We start from the raw sequence: 23,953 nt of genomic DNA, 5'->3' as shown, positions 1-23,953 counted from the left end.
GCCCATCATTGGTATCAATGGAAAGAATTCTGCCCGATCATTGTTGGCAATGGAAGGAATTGTGCCCCATCATTGGTGTCAGTGGGAGGAATTATGCCCTTTCGTAGGTGTCTGTGGGAGGAATAGTGACCCATTATTGGTGTCAGTGACAGGAATTCTGCCCCATTGTTGGTGTCAGTGGAATATTTAATAGTGTCCAAGGGCCAGATAAAGAGAGGCAAAGGGCCACATCTGGCCCCGGGGCCGCAGTTTGGAGACCACTGCTGCAAAGGCTGCATTTAAAAAAATGGACCATCTGATACATTGTTTATAAGCACTGTTCAGATAGGAGATAGAGGGATACAAAGTAACATTACCACTTTTACTCCACTCCACTCTGTTTCATTCATCTATAGCTCAAAAGCTTCTTTCACACTAGCGGTATCATCTACCACCTCCCTGAAAAGTGATTTGTGGTGGATTGCTTTTCAGAGGACAGTGAAAGTTATTTAGAAGGTGTTCAGGGCGTTCAGAAGGCGATACTGTGATACCGCCACCTCCTGGAGCCTGTTTTTTTTTTAAATTTAATGCTGATCTGCAATTATGTAGGACTGCGCTGCAGCTGTGAGCCAAGCATTTGGCTCACGGTTGTGGCGCTACCCAATTCACTTACATAAGATAGTTTGACTGGCGGTGCCGCCATGTGAAAGGAGCCTTACAGAGTTTTTTTTGCTGTTTTACTAAAAACTCAGTGTCCTTCAGATAAACAATGTATGTCACATAAATAGTATCATTGTAAATTTGTATTTCTTCCTGTTGTCTTTTCTTGATACAGCCACCAAAGCCAGATGACCTGTCTGTGATTTGCTTTACAAGCGGGACCACAGGTATTGTCCATGTGCCAAACAACAAAGTAACTAAAAAAACAAGCATATAGATGATATTTACTTTCAAATACATTTTAAAAAAACTAAAGTCAAAACAATACAAATTGTATCCCTTATATACAGTATATGGTAGAGAAAGAAGAATTCCACAACTATACTGAAAATCCCCTTTTGTTTTATGGGTCTGGTAGGTACAGTTGCAAGAAAAAGTATGTGAACCCCTTGGGATTACATGGAGTTTTGCATGAATTGGGCATAAAATGTGCTCTGAACGTCATCTAAGTCACAACAATAGAAGAACACAGTCTGCTGAACATAATGCTACACAAACATTAGATGTTGCCATGGTTTAATTGCACATAACATGTAAACATTCACAGTGCAGGGAGGAAACAGTATGTGAATCTTTGGACTTAATAACTGGTTGACCCTCCTTTGGCAGCAATAACCTCAACCAAACGTTTGCTGTAGTTGCAGATCAGACCTGCACAACGATCTGGAGTCATTTTGGACCACTCCTCTTCACAAAACTGTTTCAGTGTAGCAATATTCTTGGGATGTCTGGTGTGAATCGCTCTCTTAAGGTCATGCCACAGCATTTCAATCGGGTTGAGGTCAGGACTCTGACTGGGCCACTCCAGAAGGCGTATTCTGTGCTGTTGCAGCCATTGTTTTGTTGAATTACTTGTATGCTTTGGGTCATTGTCCTGTTGCATCACCCATCCTCTGCGGAGCTTCAGTTGGCAGACAGATGGTCGTACGTTTTCCTGCAAAATGTCTTGATAAACTCTGGAATTCATTTTCCCATCAATGACAACAATCCGTCCAGGCCCTGAGGCAGCAAAGCAGCCCCAAACCATGATGCAACCTCCGCCATGTTTTACAGTGGGGATGAGGTTTTGATGTTGGTGTGCTGTGCCTTTTTTTCTCCACACATAGTGTTGTGTGTTCTTCCCAAACAACTCAATCTTGGTTTCATCTGTCCACAGTATATTTTGCCAGTAGTGCTGTGGAACATCCAGGTGCTCTTTTGCAAACTTCAAACGTGCTGCAATATTCTTTTTGGACAGCAATGGCTTCCTCCGTGGTGTCCTCCCATGTACTCCATTCTTGTTTAATGTTTTCCTTATTGTAGATGTGTCAACAAATATGTTAGCATGTGCCAGAGATTTCTGTAGGTCGTTAGCTGACACTCTGGGATTCTTCTTTACCTCATGCAGCATTCTGCGCTTTGCTCTTGCAGTCATTTTTACAGGACGACCACGCCTAGGGAGAGTAGCAACAGTGCTAAACTTTCTCCATTTGTAGACAGTCTGTCTTACCGTGGACACATGAACATCAAGGCTTTTGGAGATACTTTTGTAACCCTTTCCAGCTTCATGCAAGTCAACAATTCTTGATTGTAGGTCTTCTGAGAGCTCTTTTCTGCGAGGTATGGTTCAAATCAGACAGTGCTTCTTGAAACCAGTAAACCCAAAACAAGTGTGTGTTTTTTAAAGGCAGGACAGCTGTCAGCAACACATCCAATATCATCACACTGATTGGAGTCAAGGTTGGCTCACTCCTGGCTCCAATTAGCTCTAGGAGAAGTCATTAAGCTAGGGCCTCACATACTTTTTCCTCCCTGCACTGTGAATGTTTACATGTTATGTGCAATTAACCCATGGCAACATCTAATGTTTGTGTAGTATTATGTTCAGCAGACTGTGTTCTTCTACTGTTGTGACTTAGATAACATTCAGAGGACATTTTATGCCCAATTCATGCAAAACTCCACAAAATCCCAAGGGGTTCACATACTTTTTCTTGCAACTGTACGTGTTAGCACTTGACCACCGAGAATGGAAATTAGTTCTATTCAGTATTGAATAAAGTTAAATTAATTAAGTCTGTAAAGTAAGGTGTATACGGAATTATTCCTGGTCTACCTCACTAATCTTGATAAACAAATTGTTCAACAGACAATGAACACCTGGGTATGTGGTTAGAAGCACCTAGGACGTTGCTTGGAAATTCTCTCAAAACATTCATTGGTCAGGAGCATCAAACACAACCAATGCATTCCAGGTGAAAGGACTCCCCCTTCTCCAGGGCTTGGACAACAGTTTGTGATAGAACCAAGAAGGAATTGGTTAGGAGCATCAGATGCAACAGATGCTTTTTGGGTGAAATTACTTTCCCTTCTTAAGTGCTTGGTCAAGGGTTTGCGATTGAATCAAGTTTGAATTGGATAGAAGCATCAGATGCAGCCAATGTGTTTTGGGTAAAAGGACTCCTTCTTCTTCAGAGCTTGTAGAATAGTTTATAAAAGAGTAACTAGTTAAAAAGTTCATCTTGCTTGAAAATTCTCTTTAAAACATTAATTGGTTAGGAACATCAGAGACAACATATGTGTTTCAGGTGAAAGGACTCCCCTTTCTTCTGGGATTGGACAATGGTTTGTGATAGAACCAAGAAGGAATTGGTTAGGAGCATCAGCTACAACAAATGCTTTGTGGGGGGATATCACTTCCCCCTCTTTAGGGCTTGGACAAGGCTTTGTGATTGAATCAAGTTTCCACTGGATAGGAGCATCGGCAACAGCCAATGTGTTTTGAGTGAAAGGACTCCTTTTTCAGAGCTTGGACAATGGTTTGTAGAAGAGCACCTAGTACAAAAGTCCATCTTGCTTGGGAATTCTCTTAGAACATTCATTGGTTAGGAACATCAGATACAACCTATGTGTTTTCAGGTGAAAGGACTCCCCCTTCTTCAGGGCTTGCACAACGGTTTGTGATACAACCAGGAAGGAATTGGTTAGGTGCCAATGACTTCCCCTTTGTTAAAAACCTCAACAAGGGTTTGTGATTGAATCAAAATTGAATTGGATAGGAACATCAGATACAGCCAATGTGTTTTGGGTGAAAGGACTCCTTTGTCAGAGTTGGGACAATGGTTTGTAAAAGAATCAAGATGGAACTGATTTGGACTATCTGATACACCTAATGCTTTTCAGAAAAAAAAGGCTTCTCCTTCTTCATGGCTTAGACAATGGTTTGTGATAGAACCAAGAAGGAATTGGTTATGAGCATCAGGTACAACAAACACTTTGCAGAGGAAATGACTTCCCCTCTTAAGGGCTTGGACAAGGTTTTGTGATTGAATCAAATTTTCACTGAATAGAAGCATCTGTAACAGCCAATGTGTTTTGGGTGAAAGGACTCCTTCTTTTTCAGAGCTTGGACAATGGTTTGTAAAAGAGCACCTAGTACAAAAGTCCATCTTGCTTGGAAATTCTCTTAGAACATTCATTGGTTAGGAACATCAGATACAACCTATGTGTTTTCAGGTGAAAGGACTCCACCTTCTTCAGGGCTTGCACAACGGTTTGTGATACAACCAGGAAGGAATTGGTTAGGTGCCAATGACTTTCCCTTTGTTTAAAACCTCAACAAGGGGTTGTGATTGAGTCAAAATTGAATTGGAATGGAGCATCAGATACAGCCAATGTGTTTTGGGTGAAAGGACTCCTTTGTCAGAGTTGGGACAATGGTTTGTAAAAGAATCAAGATGGAACTGATTTGGACTATCTGATACACCCAATGCTTTTCAGAAAAAAAAGGCTCCTTCTTCTTCATGGCTTAGACAATGGTTTGTAACAGAATCAATCAACCTAGAAAGCTTGTGTTAAGACTGGGTAAGGGCTAGCTTATCCTAAAGGCAACGTGGACACATCGCAGGTAAAGGAAAGGATAAGTTCACCTTTGGGAACATGTTACATGTTCCATCTGTTTTTAGGGTGGAACATGTAACATGTTACCACAGCCGCCGACCCCTCCCTCTGACAGATAGTAGGGGGTGAAGTCTCCCCTCACTATCTGTCAAATATGAAAACAGCGCGGCCGTGTGGGGCTCCATCTACAAGGTGGCATCATTCATTCATGGACTCCATGAATGAATGAACTGCAAGTCCCGATAGCCTTAGCGGCTGTCAACTCCACAGCACCATGGTAGCTCATCGAAGCTTCCTGTCAGAATATCTGCTTGCTCGTACATCCCGTACATCCCATACATCCTGTACGGCAAGCGTCTGCAGAAGACCTTCATGGCATCAGTTATCTACTGATTGCTGGTGCAATGCTCTTTTACCTGCAAAAAAATGTGCATTTATTATTTTTGTCCAAAAGGTGAAATTATGCTTTAAAACACGCTAGTGCTAATCCAGCATTAACTCATGTTTCTAGTGTAACCCATCTTGAGTCTATTGCAAACCATTGTCCAAGCCCTGAAGGAGGAGGAGCCCTTTGCCCTAAAATGTGCTAAATGCTATATCAGATGCTGCAAACCAATACCAAATGGAATCTATCACAAACCATTGTCCAAGCCCTGAAGGAGGATCCCTTTCCCTTGAAACGCATTTCCTGTATCTGATGCTCTTAAAGCTGAACTTCAGTGAAGGTAAAAATACTCCCCTGCAATAGGACTGCCCCCTCCCCTCCCTCTTACTGCAAGGGGACCACAGAAGTTTTTACTTATCCGATCCTCCCCTCCTGAAGGCTGCTTCATGTTGTAAGCCTGGTCTTTGCAGACTCTCCTCCCCTATACCTTGGCGGTCACAGGTCCTCTGACGTCATCAAGACCAATTCAGAGCCCATAGTCCTGCACTGGACATGAGAATACTGAGGGACAGTCTACTACTAGAGCATGGGGGAGTGGAAGAGAGGGCCAGCTGTCAGAGGAATGACTAAGTAAAAGTCCTTTTTTGCTGACTCTTGACCTTGCAGTGCCAGGGCAGCCCCTATACAACGGAGCATTTTTGTTGTGATCTGGATGGCTTGGCTTTAACCAATAAAAGTTTTGAAAGTATTTCCATAATGAGATGAATGTTTGTACTAGCTGCTTCCGAAGACACACCCAGAAGTTTGATTTTAAGTTGCAAAAGTTACAGCAAATAGCCAACACGTTTCATAGGCTTCGCAGTGTCCTTCAGCAGGGTTTTACAATCTAAAAAACCAAGAAAACTGGACAAAGCAGCTATTCTTGCAGGAAATGGTGCAATGCCTCATTCAGTTTGCTGATTTGGCAGCTGTTAGTTTGTAAAGAATATGTAAATATTGGAAAATCTATAGCCTGGCCACAGGTTCACTTTAAAAAAGTTGTCATCAGCAGTTTCCATAGTACTCGCTCAAAAGGTCCCCTCTGAGTCATTGATTCAGTTGTTGCTGCCAATTTTTTATACATTTTTGGGCACTGCTATTTACTCTTATTGCACTTTATCAATTCTTTTTTTCCATTAGGTGACCCAAAAGGTGCCATGCTGACCCACAGAAATGTTGTATCTGATGCTGCCAGTTTTATTAAAAATGTAGAGGTAAGTCTTCATCCCCCTCGAGATTCAGCAGATTCTTAGCTCACAGTTTTTAAAACAAAAAACAAGAAAATGTATTTCTTTAAATCCTGCAGATTTATCTGTCTCTTCTTGTGAAGTGTTAAAGTGGTTGTAAACCCTAACATATACCTAGTGAAGTGACTGGCCTAAGGTGATAAACGGAGATTAAACAAATCCTCCTACATTGTATCTGTTTATCTGTAGCCTTCTCTTCTCTACATCAGTTCAAAGTACAGAATTTACACAGCTTGACAGTTTTCAGAAAGTGGGGTGGGGAGCTGAAGTTACACTCTGCAGACCTCAGTGAGAGCTGACTGGAGGAAAGGGACCCCCCCTCACCTTCACACAGCACACAGGAACCGAGAGGAGGCTGTCAATCACAGGCTGTGTGCTAGAGCTCTCTCCCCATCACCTTTTTATCACTTGGTGTAAGATAACTTGTCAGAAGTGACTTATGCAGAGAGCAGAGGAAGGAGGTAGCAGACAGAAGTGACACTTAGTGCTCTGGACTGAGACAAGTACATACTATAGATGGATATACTTTGTTTATATATTAGAAGTTTACAAACACTTTAAACTGGGTATACATGGAGACTTTCTTTCACTCAACCAGCAGATTGAATGAGAAAAAACCCACAGATCTCCGCTTCCACACAAGCGGTGTGCATGTGGGAATCTCTCCTGCTGCACTATGAAGCCCCACCTTCCCGTCAGAAAACCCTGATTAGTGCTGCAGCAATTGCTGCAGCGGCTGACCGAATACTGGTTTAATATAATCGTATAATAATTATAATATTATATATATATATGTACACTATATTGCCAAAAGAATTGGGCCAGCCCTCCAAATCATTGGATTCAGGTGTTCCAATCACTTCCGTGGCCACAGGTAAAAAATCATCCCCTAGGCATGCAGACTGCTTCTACAAACATTGGTGAAAGAATGGGTCGCTCTCAGGAGCTCAGTGACTCCAAGCGTGGTCCCGTGATAGGTTGTCACCTGTGCAATAAGTCCATCCGTGACATTTCCTGGCTACTAAATATTCCACACTCAACTGTTAGTGGTATTATAACAAAGTGGAAGCAACTGGGAACAGCAGCAACTCAGCCATGAAGTGGTAGGCCACGTAACATGACAGAGCGGGGTCAGCGCATGCTGAAGCGCACAGAAGTCACCAACTGTCTGCAGAGTCAATAGCTAAAGACCTCCAAACTTTGTGTAGCTTTCAGATTAGCACAACAGTGCATAGAGAGCTTCATGGAATGGGTTTCCATGGCTGAGCAGCTGCATCCAAGCCTGACATCACCAAGTGCAATGCAAAGCGTCAGATGCAGTGGTGTAAAGCACGCTGCCACTGGACTCTAGAGCAGTGGAGACGTGTTCTCTGGAGTGACCAATCACGCTTCTCTGCCTGGGAATCCAATGGCTGTGTCTGGGTTTGGCGGTTGCCAGGAGAACAGTACTTGCCTGACTGCATTGTGCCAAGTGTAATGTTTGGTGGAGGGGGAATTATGGTGTGGGGTTGTTTTCAGGGGTTGGACTTGGCCCCCTATTTTCAGTGAAGGGAACTCTTAAGGCGTCAGCATACCAAGACATTTTGGACAATTTTATGCTCCCAACTTTGTGGGAAGAGTTTGGGGATGGCTCCTTCCTGTTCCAACATGACTGCACACCAGTGCACAAAGCAAGGTCCATAAAGACATGGATGAGTGAGTTTGTGGTGGAGGAACTTGACTGGCCTGCACAGAGTCCTGACCCCAACCCAACACCTTTGGCATGAATTGGAGTGGGGACTGCAAGCCAGGCCTTCTCGTTCGACATCAGTGCCTGACCTCACAAATGCACTTCTGGAAGAATGGTCAAACCTTCCCATAGACACCCTCCTAAACCTTGTGGATGGCCTTCCTAGAAGAGTTGAAGCTGTTATAGCTGCAAAGGGCGGGGCCAACTCAATATTGAACCCTACGGACTAAGACGGGGGGGGCATTAAAGTTCACGTGAGTGGAAAGGCAGCTGTCCCAATACTTTTGGCAATATAGTGTATAAATATATATATATACAGCATATTACATTTTTGTCTACAGTTATATATATTTGCTGATCACAGTGCAGGACAGACAAGGGTCAATGGCTGGATGTGTTATGCAATATTGAACTGTAAGCTAGTGGAGCGTGTTTGGCTTTTTGCACAATGTTCTCTGACTTGTCTCCTCTATTACTGTACAGAGCACCTTTGCTCCAATGACCTCCGATGTTGAAATCTCTTATTTGCCCATGGCGCACATGTTTGAGAGGGTGGTTCAGGTAAGGACTCTGCTTTCTGCTCTAGTCTTTTATCACTACAGTCACTGTGTAATATTGTATAACTGTGTTCCTTCTCTGCTTCTATTTTTCGCAACATGTAACTAGAAGGTAAAGCACCAGGGGCATTCAAGCCACACCAGGACTTTTGAGTTTATATAATAAAATAACAAATTTCAAGGAGTGGAAACTACATTTATTTTTCGACCTACTCCCCTGCTACATTTATACACTTACACTAACTAATGCCTGGAAAGCTTCAGCATAGACATATTTGCTACTATGCCTTAACCATCCTAGGACATTTGTGAATGATTGTGTTCTGGATTCCCACAGAAATATTAGTCTCTTGTGTAATCTCACGACAGGTTATGCTTTGGTTATCCTATAGAGGAAGTTACAGCTTACATTTTATGGGATTTTCAAGGCAACCTTGGAGTATATACAAAGAAATCAATTATTGAAAAGATCAACATTTTATTTGAACACATTTCTTTTATCTGACAAATGAATACATATTGGGTAAGCAGTACATATTAGCCAATAAAAACATAGTTTTTGACAAGTCATTCACTTCACAAAATTGTGGTTATTGCAATATGTATCCAGTGGTATCCCCCAAAGCTGATTTCCATCTTGCAACCTCAAAGTTTGACTGCAGATATATTGAGCCTGGGATCCAACAATCAATTATGCATATCTTTATAATTAACCACTTCCCAACCACCCTATAGCCGAAAGATGGCTACAGTGCGGTTGCCTAGTTCTGGGGGGACGTCTAGTTGTCTAGTTCTATGGACGTTCTCCCAGAACACGCTCCCTGCATGCCCCCAGCAGTGCACACCAAGCACCGCTGGTGATCGCTGTGTCCTAAGGACACAGCTTATCACACAGTACGGTAAAAGGCCAATCACAGTGGCCTTTTACCACGTGATCAGCTGTGTCAGTGACACAGCAGATCATCAGGTAAATACAGTTGCCGGTTATCAGCTGTACTTTCTTCACGCTGTCACAGCATGAGGAAAGTACTGCCGAGAACCGGCAATTGTCAGCGAAGGGATCATCAGGGCACTGATGATCAGTGCTCAGCAGTGCCGCCCATCTGTGCCCATCAGTGCCTCCCACCTGTGCTCATCAGTGCCGCCGACCTGTGCTCATCAATGCCACCCACCTGTGCCCTGCAGTGCCACCCACCTGTGCCAAGCAGTGCCACTCACCTGTGCCCAGCAGTGCCTAGCAGTGCCACCCACTTGTGCCCATCAGTGCCACCTATCAGTGCAGCCCAGTAGTGCCACCCATCAGTGCCCAACAATGCCACCAGGCAGTGCCCAGCAGTGCCGTCAGTCAGTGCCACCCATCCGTGCCCATCAATGCTGCCCATCAGTGCCGCCTATCTGTGCCCATCAGTGCCACCTATCAGTGCAGCATCATCAGTGCCAGCTCATCAGTGCCCCCTATCAATGCCACCTATCAGTGCCTCCTATCAGTTCCCATCAGTGCTGCCTATCCGTGTCCATCAGTGCAGCCTCATCAACGCACATAAGTGAAGGAGAAAAATGACTTGTTTGCAACATTTTGTAATAGAAACAGAAAAAAAATTTTTTTTTTTCAAATTTTTGCTCTTTTTTGTTTATAGCGCAAAAAATAAAACACCCAGTGGTGATTAAATACCACCAAAAGAAAGTTCTCTGTGTATGAAAAAAATTTCATATGGGTACAATGTTGCATGAACGCACAATTGTCGCTCAAAGTGCGATAGCGCTGAAAGATGAAAATTGGCCTGGGCTGGAAGGGGGTATAAGTGCCTGATAGGCAAGTGATTAAGTAATGGTATGACTAACATAGCTACCAAAAATATATAGCATTACATATATACAGTATATATATATATATATATATATATATATATATTGTTATGACTGTGTTTGTGATGTGGCACACGTGTTCCTTGCACGTCAAAAGATGACCTCTGTTATGGGGGAAACTTGCCTTCTAAACACAGTGAAGAATCTTTTGACTATTTTTGATGGCTATGTAAGTCATGTATCCTCTATGGTTAGCTTACCATTACTTAATTATAAAGATATGCACTGATAATTGTTGACAATAATTATTGTTATAGAATGGTATCCTTTTCCTGAGGAATAATCTGTACTAATGTATTCAAAACATATTGGATCCCAGGCTGAATACATCTGCAGTTAAACTTTGAGGTTGTAAGATGGAAATCAGTTTTGGGGGATACCACTGGTTACATATTGTAATAACCACAATTTTGTGAAGTGAATGACTTGTCAAAAACTGTTTGTATTTTATATTGGCTAATATGTACTGCTTACCTGATATGTATTCATTTGTCAGATAAAAGAAATTTGTTCAAATAAAATGTTGATCTTTTAAATAATTGTTTCTTTGTATACTCCAAGTTTGCCCTAAAAATCCCATAAAATGTAAGGTGTAACTTTCTCTATATGGACATAGGGATGATGAAAACCACACCCTAAGCTACACTGAATGAGTTTCTATCATGCGTCGATTATCCAGGATCACAGGAATGACTGCTGTGGGTTGGGAACCTCCACGACTGGGATCATCATTCATCACTGATGGTCGTAGTCCATCTTTGAAATGTTTACACCATTCAAATGTCTTACTGCGGCTTAGTGTCTCATCACTGTACTGTGCTTGAAGTTGTCTGCAGATATCCGCGGGTTTTATGCCTTCATTCACAAGAAACTTCATCACCATACGCTGTTCCATGCACGCACCAACACTGTTGTCTGCCATCTTGATTAACAGTCTCTGGACGTGTGCGCCGCCTATCCATAATAGGACACACTTGCCACTTACTACTGCATGTAGTACCGCCACACTAGCATCCCTTTTTATACCTGTAAAATTAAAGAGTCCCGGTTTGATTTGAACGCCCCTCATATATGTAAACCCTCACCTTGTAAAACAACCCATTCAGTTTAAAATAGAAATGAGACCCACAGGCAGGTATTTGCTTCTGCAAGGCACCCTCTGGGACCAGGAGGTTACCTTTGTCTCTTACTACGCGCCTAACCATTTCCAGCATAAATTCTTTTCGCATCTTTGCACCATTGTTTCCCGACACTCTAAGGGTCATCTTCTTGTTATGGAGGATTCGAATGTTACCTTGGATTCCACATTGGATAGGCGCTATGCACGGGGAGCGACCCCCTCTCATGACTTGGTGCTGGAAGAACGTATGCGCTCTCTTTTGCGGATGGCGGGGCTAGCGGACATCTGGAGGGAACTTCATCCAACTGAACGCGACTTTACGTTCTATTCCAATCCTCATGACAGTTTTTGTAGAATTGATCATATATTCATGCAGGTCCAGCAGCTCCCCTCAGTTCGGCGGATAACTATTCCCTCCTCACCCTGGTCAGACCATGATCCTTTGGTACTCCTCCTTGCCCTTTCTGGGTCAGAACGGCGCCCTTTTCATTGGCCCATCAATGACTCTTTACTGACCACTCAGGCTACCTGCCAACAAATAGAATTCTTTTTACGGACATACTTTACGGAAAACTCGGGATCGGTCTCTTCAGCAGTGCCCCTATGGGAAGCGCATAAGGCCACGGTGCGGGGTCATGTTATACAGCTGGTGGCAGTCCGGAAGCGGGAGCGGGAACGCCGACTCTTGGAGCTTCATTCTCTCCTGGCCTCTGCGGATGCGCGTTGGAAGTCATCTCCATCCGTGGCCCATAAACACGCTCGGGACTCTCTGGCGACAGAATTGGACCTCCTTGCATCTTCGGAGGCGGAACGGGCCCTGCGTTGGACCAAACATAAATTCTATTCCTGTGCTAATAAGCCCGGTCCCATGCTAACCAGGAAACTCAATTCTGTGGGGAAACCCCATAAACCGATTCGACTTTCCATGGGTGGCTGTACTTCTAATCCCCAGCAGATTGTTTCCCGATTCTCGGACTTCCTTTCGCGCCTCTATGCTGCCCCAGATCCCTTCCCTGTGGCCCAGGCAGAGGCATTCTTTCAAGACCTCCATCTTCCTGGAGGTCTTGAAAGAATGCCACAGGCGGCCCTCAACGCTGGTGTCACCGTACCGGGAGTGCTCCAAGCGATCAAATCTTTACGGTCCACCGCGGCCCCAGGTCCCGATGGCTTCTCCGGTCTCTATTATAAAACATTCTCGGCCCTATTGGCGCCCTTTTTAGCTGCCTATTTCAATGAGTTACGACAGGGCTCCTTGCCCTCTCCGGACGCACTTAGGGCACATATCTCTATGATTCCTAAGACGACCGAGGATGTCCAGGAACCGCAAGCCTTCCGGCCCATTTCTCTTCTTAATGAAGACCTGAAGATATTGGGCACGATCCTTAGTTTTCGCATCAATAAATATTTGTGTAGCCTGGTCCACAGGGACCAAGTAGGGTTCGTCCCCGGGAGGCAGGAGGGTGATAACGTCCGTAAGGTGGTCCATCTTATACATTTTCTGCAACAACGGAAAATCCCAGGATTCTTACTGTCCTTGGACATATATAAAGCTTTTGATTCTCTATCCTGGGAATATCTGCGGTTTGTGCTGTCTCGTTGGGGTTTCGGGGATTCTATTCTCTCTTGGATTCAAGCCTTGTATTCCTTTCCTTCGGCCTCCGTTAAATACGCTGGGTATTTCTCGGATCCCTTTCCTGTTGGACGAGGGACGAGGCAGGGCTGCCCGCTGTCCCCGGCGCTCTTTGTCCTGGCGCTTGAGCCACTGGCTTTAGCGCTCCGGACCGATTGCAATGTATCGGGGGTTCCATACGGGGGACAGGAGTTTAAGCTGAGCCTCTTTGCGGACGATGCCCTCTTGACCCTTACTAATCCTCTGACGACGCTTCCTAACTTGCAACGGATTCTTGAGCGCTTCTCCTTGATTTCGGGTCTACGTATCAACTTGGATAAAACCGTCGCTCTCAATATTACTTTGGCTTCAGATTTGGTTTTGCAATCCCACTTCCCTTACCGGTGGGCTTCCTCTTCTCTTGAATACTTGGGCATTCGCTTGACCCCCACCTATGACTCCCTTTTTGCTGCAAATTATTATCCTTTGCTTAGCTCTTTATCTTCTCTTATGCATTCCTGGCAATTTCCGCACCTGTCTTGGATAGGATGGGTTCATTCAGTGAAAATTACCATCTTGCCGAAATTGTTATATTATTTTCGCACCCTAACAGTGCGGGTTCCCCCTCATTTTCTTCGGTTGCTTCAGGCGAAGTTTATGCGTTTCATCTGGGCCAATAAGCACCCCAGAGTCTCCAGAAATACGCTCTTTGCTCATAGACTCCAGGGTGGTCTTGGGGTACCCAATGTAACTAAGTATTATCAGGCGAGCCAGATTGCCCCGCTGTCTATGTTGCACGCTTCCTCCGATGTTCCTCTCTGGGTCCTGCTGGAACTACCTAATTGTGCCCCTATCGCACTGTCGACACTTCTATGGCTTCCCCCTGCCCTGCGCCCTATGGCGCTGAGTCCGATGTTGCTCCATGGCCTACAAGTCTGGGACTCGGTACGTTACTCCAGTGGCCTGATGTCACCCTTTTTGCCCTTGCTTCCAATCGTTAACAACCCTCTTTTCCCGCCGGGTCTAGATCACCCGAGGGCATTTTCTTGGTGGGTGGCTCATGGTTTCTCACAGGTGCGACACTTTTTGATTTTTCGGTCCTTCCCCACCTGGAATTTCCTTCGGGAGTCTCGGGATGTTCCCCCAGCGGAATTTTTTCGGTACCTTCAATTGCGGCACTGGCTACTCTCGCTGAGGGCCACTTCTGCTTCCCCATATCAGACATCTGCCTTTGAACGGCTTTGCCAGCAGCGTCCAGGCACCCCGGGCCTTATCTTCCTTCTTTACGCAGCTTTGAACAGACTATCGTCGCACACTTCTCTTTCATATGTTGTTCAGTGGGAGCGCGACCTGGGAGTGGCTGTGGATCCGGAGGACTGGAATAAAGCCTGGTCACTCATAGCTAAATGTTCATTTAATACGACCACGCTGGAAGCAGCCTACAAGGTATTGTTTCGTTGGTATTGGGTTCCGGCTCGTCTGGCCCAGGCTAACCCTGCCTGTAATGATCGATGTTTTCGGGGTTGTGGCCATCGTGGCGATGTACTGCATATCTGGTGGTCATGCCTGAGGTTGGTTAGTTTTTGGTCTCGTGTGTTTGGCCTCCTTTTCACTTTGTTCCATCTCTCCATACGCCGGGATGCTCGGTATGCTTTGCTTCATTGCCCCATACCGGGCCTCTTGGCTCGTCAGCAGCGGTTGGCTTCCTATTTGTTTTTATCGGCCACTAGGACAATTGCTCAGGCCTAGAAGAGTCTGTTTGTCCTTTTTCAGGGGGTGCGGGATTGTATGACTACTATGATGCTCAACGAGCAGATGTCGAGTATATTCAACGACTCTCAACGTAAATTTTTGAAAATATGGGAGCCGTGGTTGCAATATGCCTTTCCCACGCTCCCCCCGGCCAGTGTGGGGAGGTAATGGAGTTTGGTATTGGCGCTCATGGACCCCTGCTCTTTGGTGTTGTTTTTTTTTTTTTTTCCTCTGCTCTTCTTCTCTCTTTTTCTGTTTGTTTTGGTGTGACAGTGGACAGCTGTCTTTAGTTGCGATAGTCAGAGTTTCACTGATGTTATTGTAACTTATGTGCCATTGATAGCCCCTGCGTGGGCATACGTTTTGCCTTATTGGAATTAGAGTGTTGTCTGCTCTAATATGCCTTTTTTATCGGTGCAATTGATAGCCCCTGCGTGGGTGTGTTTTGTTGCCTCTGTTTTATACTGTTTAAAATTAATAAAAACCATTGAAATACAAAATAGAAATGAGAGGCAAAACATGTGTGTATAGGTATAGATTTTAAACACTTTTTACCCTTTTGTATAAGCGATCACATTCCCTCTGCTCTCAGGAAGGAACAACATCAGTACACTGAACTTCCCCGTGAATGGCTGTGCGGAAGGGGGGAGGTGTCAGGACATGTCTGATCATTGGAGGAGAGCAGGCTGAGTTCCCAGCACAGCTAGAGAACTGACCACACTGTCCTCTCATGCCTAGTGTGGTCAGTTTTTTTTTCTTTTAATAGCATAGGGACTGGTAGGAACACCAAAGTTTTCACACAAAGATAATAATACAAAGAGAACATACTTTTCATACAAGTATATGGTACAGCAGGCACATACCAGGAATATGAAATGATGGGTTTACATATTCTTTAGGAAGCCATGAAACATTGTTCCATCTAGAACAGTGGTGGTCAACTTACAAGATATAAGGGAACCTCATGTGTGCCCCCTGACATGACCAAGGTGTTGCGCACGTTACTATATTTTTAATGCTGTTGAAGACTGTCTGAAACTGCATATCTATTACAGGAGAGGGTAAAACCCCAGTAAAATGCTACAGGAGTCATTAGAAACTGAGGGTATGCTGCAGGAGACAGGAGGAAAGTCACTGTCCTGATTTTGCAAGATGAAAAGTAAAGACATAAGCTGGTTTTGATTCTGAGAAGTATTTGTGTATGGTGACAGATGTGATGGCTCCTTACTAAGTAAAAAAATACTGCCCATAGCAACTAATCAGATTTGTTCACTAGTGCAAATTGGAAAATGAAAAGGCGAATCTATTGGTTGGTTATTATCATTGTGGGAACCTTCCTCCTGTATGTTCTATGTTGACACCTCTTTTCTTGTCCCCCCAGACAGTGGTCTTCTGCTCTGGAGCCAAAGTAGGGTTTTTCCAAGGGGACATACGTCTACTAACAGATGATATGAAAGTTCTGAAGCCGACGGTGTTTCCCACTGTGCCAAGATTGCTCAACCGTGTCTACGACAAGGTACAGGATCATGTTAATTTCAAAGCAGTGATGGCATTTGCCTTTGACCTGGCAATACAGGGTAATTCAGACTGAAAGCAATAGAGATTCTGGTATAAGGGTTTGTGTAGAAGGGTAACGCCTCAGGTATTTAGGTGTGTTCAGTTTGCATTTTAGATAATTTCAGCTGCTTCTGAGCTCCTTCAACAATCTTTGAACAATATTATACTGTGTCCTCACTTCATACTTAAGATGGCAATAGATGAGCAGAATTTTAAAGCAAATTCTTGGGAAAAGAAGGTTCTAAGAAAGTTTGTTAATTTTACTAATCAATTGTGGGGTCAAATTGACATTTGTTTTCCACCATAGTGACGAGAAACTTCATAGGAGCAAGGTGGAACATGTTCTCGAACAAAAAAATTTTTATTGGTGTATGTGCTTGGTTTGGTAAAGTCCATTCATTCCAAAATCAGATGTTAAAATCAAACAAAATCTTAGATTTTGTGTATGAATTTTCCTAAACATTTTCATTTGAAATTCTCTCCATCTATGGCCAGGTTTATGGTGCTTTATTTCCCCAAAACACACTTAAAGCAGAACTTCACCCTAAAGGGTTCCACTTAACCCTTCACCACAAACGTTCTACTTTATGTCCTCCTCCCCACCCTTCTTCTTTTTTTGGGGGGGGGGGGGGGACAGGTACCTAGATTTGGTAGATACCTGCTCCCACTTCCGGTTGGATCACCTAGGTGATTCCAGTGGAAGTTAAAAAATTTCATTTGAAGCTCAAAATTTTCATTTGAAATTCTATCCATCTATGGCCAGGTTTATGGTGCTTTATTTCCCCTAAACACACTAAAGCAGACCTTCACCCTAAAAGGTTCCACTTAACCCTTCACCACAAAAGTTCTACTTTATGGCCTCCTCACCCTTCCTCTTTTTTTTGGGGGGAAGCAGGTACCTAGTTTTGGTAAATACCTGCTCCCATTTCCGGTTGGATCACCTAGGTGATTCCAGTGGAAGTTCAGCACCCCTCTCTTTGCCTGCAGCCTCTTGAGACATGTCACAGGTCCCAGGAGGCCGTGGGACCATTCACAAAGTGCAGCGCGGCTCAGTCTTTCGCAGTGGGAAGCCGGCTGTGGAGCCGCAAGGAATCACAGCCAGCTACCCACAGTAAAAATGCTAAACCCAAAGACTGGCAAAGAACCGGCCCAGGTGAGGACAGCACTGGATCCCTGGTCATTTTATTACAAGTCAGTAGCTACAGTATTTGCATAGTTGCCAACTGTCACGAATCATCCAGAACAGTCACATATATTGATCTGTTGTCCCAACCTGACCTTGTCCCGGGCTGTGTCCCAAAAAACAAGGTTGCTCACGATCAGAGAGCAGTGCCGCGGGTGCCATCTGTGTTTGACAGGTGTGCAGGAAGATCACAGGAACAGATTCCTCCTTCTACCTCCTCCCCGGCAGCTGATCCTAGGCTCTCATTGGAAGACTGAGCATCCCCCGAGAGGTTGAGTCTGCGAGACTTGCCATTTGATTGGGCCAGCCTTGCACATGACTGTTCCCCGCTTGTCTTCTGCTGGTACATGTGTGAGGCTGCAGACTGTGAGTAAGAGCAACAGGGGTCTGAGGGAAGTTAATGTTGTGGGGGAGTAGTACTATTGTTGTGCAGCCAGGGACCCTGGGGGTGGTTGGTTATGCTGAGATGTGTAGTTCCACATCAGCTGGAGAGTCTCCTATTGCTGTTATTTTGGAGAAACCACAAGTCCCAGCATGCTGACCTTTTTCCCAGACAGAGTATGCTGTGACTTGTAGTTCTTGACAGCTCAGGAATGGGTCCAATGTGGAACTGAAAGTCACAGAAAATTAATTTACTATAGAATCTGGTACAAGGAGGTACCCCTGGATATCAGAGACTGCTGGGAATTGTAGTTCTAGTCCACACAGAAAGCCACAGTGTCCCTCTCACTGCTAGAGAAGTGTTCACCAGTGACCGACTGCTGGGGAACCTCTAATCTCATTCTGAGTTTTTTCTGACCTGCTTCTATCCTCCTGACCTCCTTCTCTTCTTCCGATCTGCTCTACTTTATTTCTCTTCCTAGTTTCCTTCTGACATATTCTCTGCTATTTTATTGTTCTTCTGTCCTGCTTGTGTTTTCCTGACCTTTTTCCAACCTGCTTCTATCGTTCTCCTGACTTCCTTTTATCCTTATGCTGACATTCTTAAGTCCTCTGTCTGACCTGCTTTTGTCCTCTTTCTGAACTCGTTCCAATCCCTTTCTCTCCTCCTTCTGACTTCCTTTATCCTTCTCGCTTTTCTGACTTAATTCTTCTCCTTCTGTCTTTTTGCTGACCTTCTTCTGTCTTATTGTTAATCACTGTGTGTCCTCCTTCAGACCTTCTTCTGAACATATTCTAGTCTTTTTTATGACCTGTTTCTATCCCTCTCCTGACCTCCTTCTAGCCTTAAGCTGACATTCTTCAGTCCTCTTTCTGACCTACTTCTGTGCTCTTTCTATCCTCCTTCTGATATCTTGCTGCCTTCCTTCTGACCTAATTCTTTTTCTGCCCACTTGCTGTGGCAGCACCCAAATATTGCAGAGTTTCCCTTTAAGCTTTAACATTTTTAAAAGCATCTGTTTGCAGAACCAGGTCATCAGCTCACTTCCTCTCCCTCATTTCCTGTGGAACAATGTGTTCCAGTCTAATAGCTTACACTCTAACTTTCAGTTCGTGATATTTTATCTATATGTGAAACCGCAAAGGCTATATCCTGAACTGCTCAGAATGTATTTTAAAGGTACAAAAAGTAAAGAGGAAATATATGCATTGTGACGTAATTCTTGATATATACACCATGTAAGATGCTTTTCAAGGCACTTTGCTTGCAGACACGAGTCTGGCTAGGTCAACCAGCTAGTAAATAAAAAGCTTGTTTTCCTCAAGTCCGTGTCCGGAGTTTTCTTGGAATTCCCAAAGTTGCCATTACATTGCTAACCTTCTTTAGTCTCATTTTCAACTTCCATGTGTCCTCCTTCTAACATTCTTCTGTCCTTCTGACCTCCTGTCATTCTGCTGACCTTCAGTTTTCCTTCTGATGTTCATACATCTCTCCTATCTCTGGCCTCCTTTCTTTCTTCTGTTCTCTTTCTGACCTTCTGTCCTCTATGAATGTGGAGAAATGTGTAGACTAAAGGTAGCCATAAACAGCTTGATCTTTCCCCCTCAGTCCTGAGGCTGAACAAGAGAAATTTAATCAGAGGGAATCTCCACTGCCAACTTCTGTATTTAGCAGCTGTGGCACTCGTCTGATAGGATACAGTCATTGTGCAGCCGATAATTTTCCACATGGCTCTGTCAATTTTTAAATTGACTTGTGTTAATTGGGGTGCTTGCAGGGCTACCCACAGCTTGTATTTTGTCCAATTTAGCAGAAACTCCCCAATATTCGAGCTGTCTATGACGAGCCTAAGGTTCACAGATAACACCTTGTACCAAAAACCCCACCAGATACAAAGTGGAGCTCAGACACCATTCAAGAAACGCCTGTTGGAGTTTGCAGTGGCATGCAAGTTTGCTGACGTGAAGAAAGGCATTATCCGGAGAGACAGCATCTGGGACAAACTGATATTCAAGAAGGTCCAGGTCAGTGGTGTCTCATGTACATAATCTCCTTTCCGGTACAGAATACATTCCAGAAGCAGAGGGTTTTTCCTACAGCAATTTTTATAAAGTAGTTCAGAGGGATGAATATTATCCAATGGTCTCCCTTCCATGAGCACCTACAGATGTAACTGAATTTTCATCTGCTGGTAGATTAGGTAGCAGTCATGTGTTTGTATGCCCTTTCTCCCCACTAGTACTGGCTGTTGAGGTAAGAAATTGGCTAGGATGTATTATTTTGCTGATTTTTATTGTTTTCCCCTTCCTAGGCCAAAATATTGATCAGTAAATTTAATTTTGACAGCAATTTTATTAGAAAGTTTGCCTGCTGATCAATGAACGTTCAGCTGCTCACCATCTGCTTTCTGTAGACACTTTAAAGGGAAATTTAATGATTTGGTGTCAATTTATTTTAGTTTTTAAAAGTTCATGTTTTTTTAAACTGATGACTACTTATAAAAAAAATCTTCAGTTTACAAATAAACTTTTAATACATGATGCACCCATGACACTGGTGTCACTGAAGTTTCTAGAGCGAGTGCAGCAGACATTGTTTGCTTTCAGATTGTCTCTCTGTGACTAAAGCTCCATATGGCTCCATCTGAAAGGAACAGGGAGAGAGGGACAGGTAGAGGGGGAGAGAGAGGATTCAGTTCACTAACTTATTCAAATAAATTGGAGGAGTAGGCAGTTCACTGATTTATTCAGATCTTTGAATATTTAATTTACAGGATGGTTTTGTTGATATATACACCATTTGTCAGCACACAAAATTATAATCACAATTAAACTCAATTAGACTCAGGTCCACAGCCATAAGATCTTATATGGCAAGCAACCTTCTTTGTTTTTTGGTCAAACAGCTTCAAATTGGTAAAATGCAATTTTGAATGGTTTTTATAAGAGCCTGAACTTCTATTGTACACATACTTTAAAAATAACAAAAAACTATATTGTAAAAAAATATATAATGACATGTTTTCTCATCACAAATGAAGACTTTAGAGATATAAAACAATAAATCAAAGTTGATTTAGTTGGATATCCAGCTGAGCAGCCTCAGTGTCTGAAAGGCAAAGAGGTTTGGCTTAGTGGAGATACTTTGGCTCGGCTTTTGTTGATTCCAGTGCTTTCATGCCTATGGCATATTTGCTACATTAACTGTGTATATATTCTCTCTGCTATCCACAGGAAACTATGGGTGGACGTGTCCGAATCATGGTGACGGGTGCTGCTCCAATATCAGAGAATGTTCTGTCTTTCCTGAGAGCCTCTCTTGGATGTCAGGTACTTTAATCAGTTCCACCCCTCATCTCCATCATTTACTTCCAGTTAGTATTTGGGGACAACACAGACTGCATATATGACATGGTGCTGGTGGCAAAGCAAGGACTGGCCGAGATTCGATCTATCTGTGGTCAGGCTGATTGCACTCAAGTCAATTCATCGATGTACATGGTACAACCAACCTGTTGGATCTTTAGCATGTGATTACTGCCTGCGGCTATAATCGCTAGCTGTAATCATTGTGTCCTGCCTGCCAGGAAAGCTCCCAACGCCTCCCCACAGCCAGAACACAATAGCTTCCCAGGAGGGATTCCCCCATCAACACCGACTGTGATGAGAGAATCAAGCTTTTTTCTTTCCATCCACTTGTTGTGGAAGGAAATAAAATCGATTCACTTATAGCTTGCCTAAGCATGTCTGAAAATCTAAAAACTAACCAAGCCAAACAAATTCCTTATCCTAACACTAAACTTTCCCCTAAACCCTAACCCCCCCCCCCCCCCCCATGCTAGGAATGTGGAAAGGATAGAACCCCATTAGGTTTTATTGCTCAACCAGCATCTAGAGCAGGGGTCTCCAAACAATCAGTACAAGAGCCACATCATATATTTTATGAATATTCATGGACTGGAAGAAAGAATCTTCATCAGTGTTCTCTCTTACATCAAAGTCCCCATCAGACTCTTCCCTTATATCAGGTTCCTCATCAGAGTCCATTCCTTACACCAGGGTCCCTATTGGAATCTTCCTTACATCAGTGTCCCCCTACATCAGTGTCCTTATCAGAATCACCCTTAACATCACAATCCCCATCAGAGTCCCACTTTCATGAGAGGCCCCCTATGTAGACCATAGGCAGCCTCTGCAGATTGTAATGCTCAATCTGTGCACATTGAGACTACACCACTAACCCTAGCTGGGGGCCAAATAAAATCTTGTAGCAGGCTGGATGTGGCCCGTGGGCTGTAGTTTGGAGACCTGTGATCTGGAGCAGTCATAGTAAAGTGGTTGTAAACTTGAAGCTGAAAAAAAAACTTTTCCCCTGAAAAGCATTGTTAGCATGTGCTACTATGCATCTCATACTAGCACATGATGTGAACCTTGCGTTAAAACGAAGCCCTCCAGCAGCATGCTAGCACCATTGGCAGGGCTTCCATCTTCACATGCCTTCCTTCCAGGTTCATGGGCTCCGGTCCTTTGAATGGCCGAGCCACAATGACGTCACTCCCACACATGCTCCCAGGAGCCATTGTTTACGGAACAGAGCTCTGAAGGAACGGCACAGGTATATAGTTCCATCAAAGCGCATTCGCTGGTGACGTCATCGGCAGCTGCACAAGTAAATATCTCCTAAACAGTGCACGTTTAGGAGATATTTACAGTACCTACAGGTAAGTTGTATAGGCCTACAGGTAAGCCGTATAGGCTTACCTATAGGTAAAGCATAAATACACTTTAATTACCCTAAGGATCTTTCCAATTTTATCAGATTTGTGGGCAGGGCTTAAGGCACCCTAATGGGGACACTGTGTAACTGTTCTTGTTAAAGCCTAAACCATGGGCAGGAGCTGCGGTCATGTGAAACCAATGTTAAGGCGGTACACCAGACTTAGAAACAAGTAGGACACCTGCACAGTTAACGCTTTGTAATCCATTGCCATACTTCTCACGCTGTTGGCACTAATGCACTTTGGACATAACTTCTATTAGAGAACACCTCTCCCTCCAGTTGTGAAGAATTTCTGAACTGGTACCACAGAGCGTGTACCAGTCTCCACCAACTCAGTAGTCTTACCAACTCATTTCAAGTGACTGATCCCTATGTTAATAATGGATACAGGAAACACACTTCTGCATAGCTCCATGGGTCTGGAGCCCCCATTACATCTCCATGACTCCAGGTTTGGTCCCTAGGTACTCCATGCCAAAAGGTTGATCCCAATATGTGTGGAACCAGTCACTAGTGAAAAGGCCAAGCATAACACCCCGTTACTACCAGAGTATCCGTCACCTCTGCCATGTCACCAGCTTCCTAGCTGGCTGGATGATTTAGCAAGTGACACAAATATTGTAGTCATTAGCAGAAGCAATATAGCCTCATTAGGACAGTTTCTCTGCTTGTTAGAACTCTGTACTGTATCTTCTCTAACCTCTTCAGTCCCCTGTTGTAAGACCTGTTCTTTTGATACATCTTACATGCATCCCTTTAGAGACTTCAGACCAGGCATTTTAGATGAACAATAAGGATCTTATATTGAAGTAGTTACAAATGAACAGTTCTCAAAGACATCTCCTCATACTATACTGTACAAAGTTCTCTAAGTGCCCCTGAATAGTGCCCCATGAGGTAGTCATTCCTGAGTTAGGCAGTAAAGTCTGTATAAGTCAAGGCAAGAGTCCATAACTGACAGCAAATCCACATAATATCCATAATCAGGGTCCAGGATAAAGTAGTATAGGTCAGTGATTACTTTGCTGTATTTGCCCCATGTATGGCAGCCCACTGAAATCAATGGGCGGCCCTATACGCTTTACGCGAAAAACATGAAAAAAAAACCCAAACCACTGGTTTCAAACATGCTAGATGTGAATGGGGCCTAAAACACAGGGATGCATGGAG

The 23,953-nt window shown here is 43.9% G+C and overlaps 2 protein-coding genes across 2 annotated transcripts in view; one reads left to right on the top strand and one right to left on the bottom strand.

The window, feature by feature from the left end:
• ZDHHC6 (zDHHC palmitoyltransferase 6) overlaps window positions 1–23,953 on the bottom strand; it is a 108,767-nt gene that overhangs the window by 16,903 nt on the left and 67,911 nt on the right. The gene's annotated exons all lie outside the window — the stretch shown is intronic.
• Window positions 1–23,953, top strand: part of ACSL5 (acyl-CoA synthetase long chain family member 5) — a 92,763-nt gene that overhangs the window by 48,043 nt on the left and 20,767 nt on the right. The window contains exons 9-14 of the mRNA XM_089653083.1: window positions 815–866; window positions 6,143–6,216; window positions 8,462–8,539; window positions 16,264–16,398; window positions 19,894–20,028; window positions 21,238–21,333. Coding sequence (XP_089509209.1) covers window positions 815–866; window positions 6,143–6,216; window positions 8,462–8,539; window positions 16,264–16,398; window positions 19,894–20,028; window positions 21,238–21,333 — 570 coding nt within the window. The remainder of the gene's footprint in view (window positions 1–814; window positions 867–6,142; window positions 6,217–8,461; window positions 8,540–16,263; window positions 16,399–19,893; window positions 20,029–21,237; window positions 21,334–23,953) is intronic.

The sequence above is a fragment of the Staurois parvus genome, unplaced genomic scaffold (genome assembly GCF_062004578.1).
Source record: "Staurois parvus isolate SC_StPar_1 unplaced genomic scaffold, SC_StPar_1.0 ptg000697l, whole genome shotgun sequence".
NCBI classification, from domain to species: domain Eukaryota; kingdom Metazoa; phylum Chordata; class Amphibia; order Anura; family Ranidae; genus Staurois; species Staurois parvus.
Note: the sequence above shows the minus strand (reverse complement) of the source record. Positions and strands in the feature narration are given on the sequence as shown.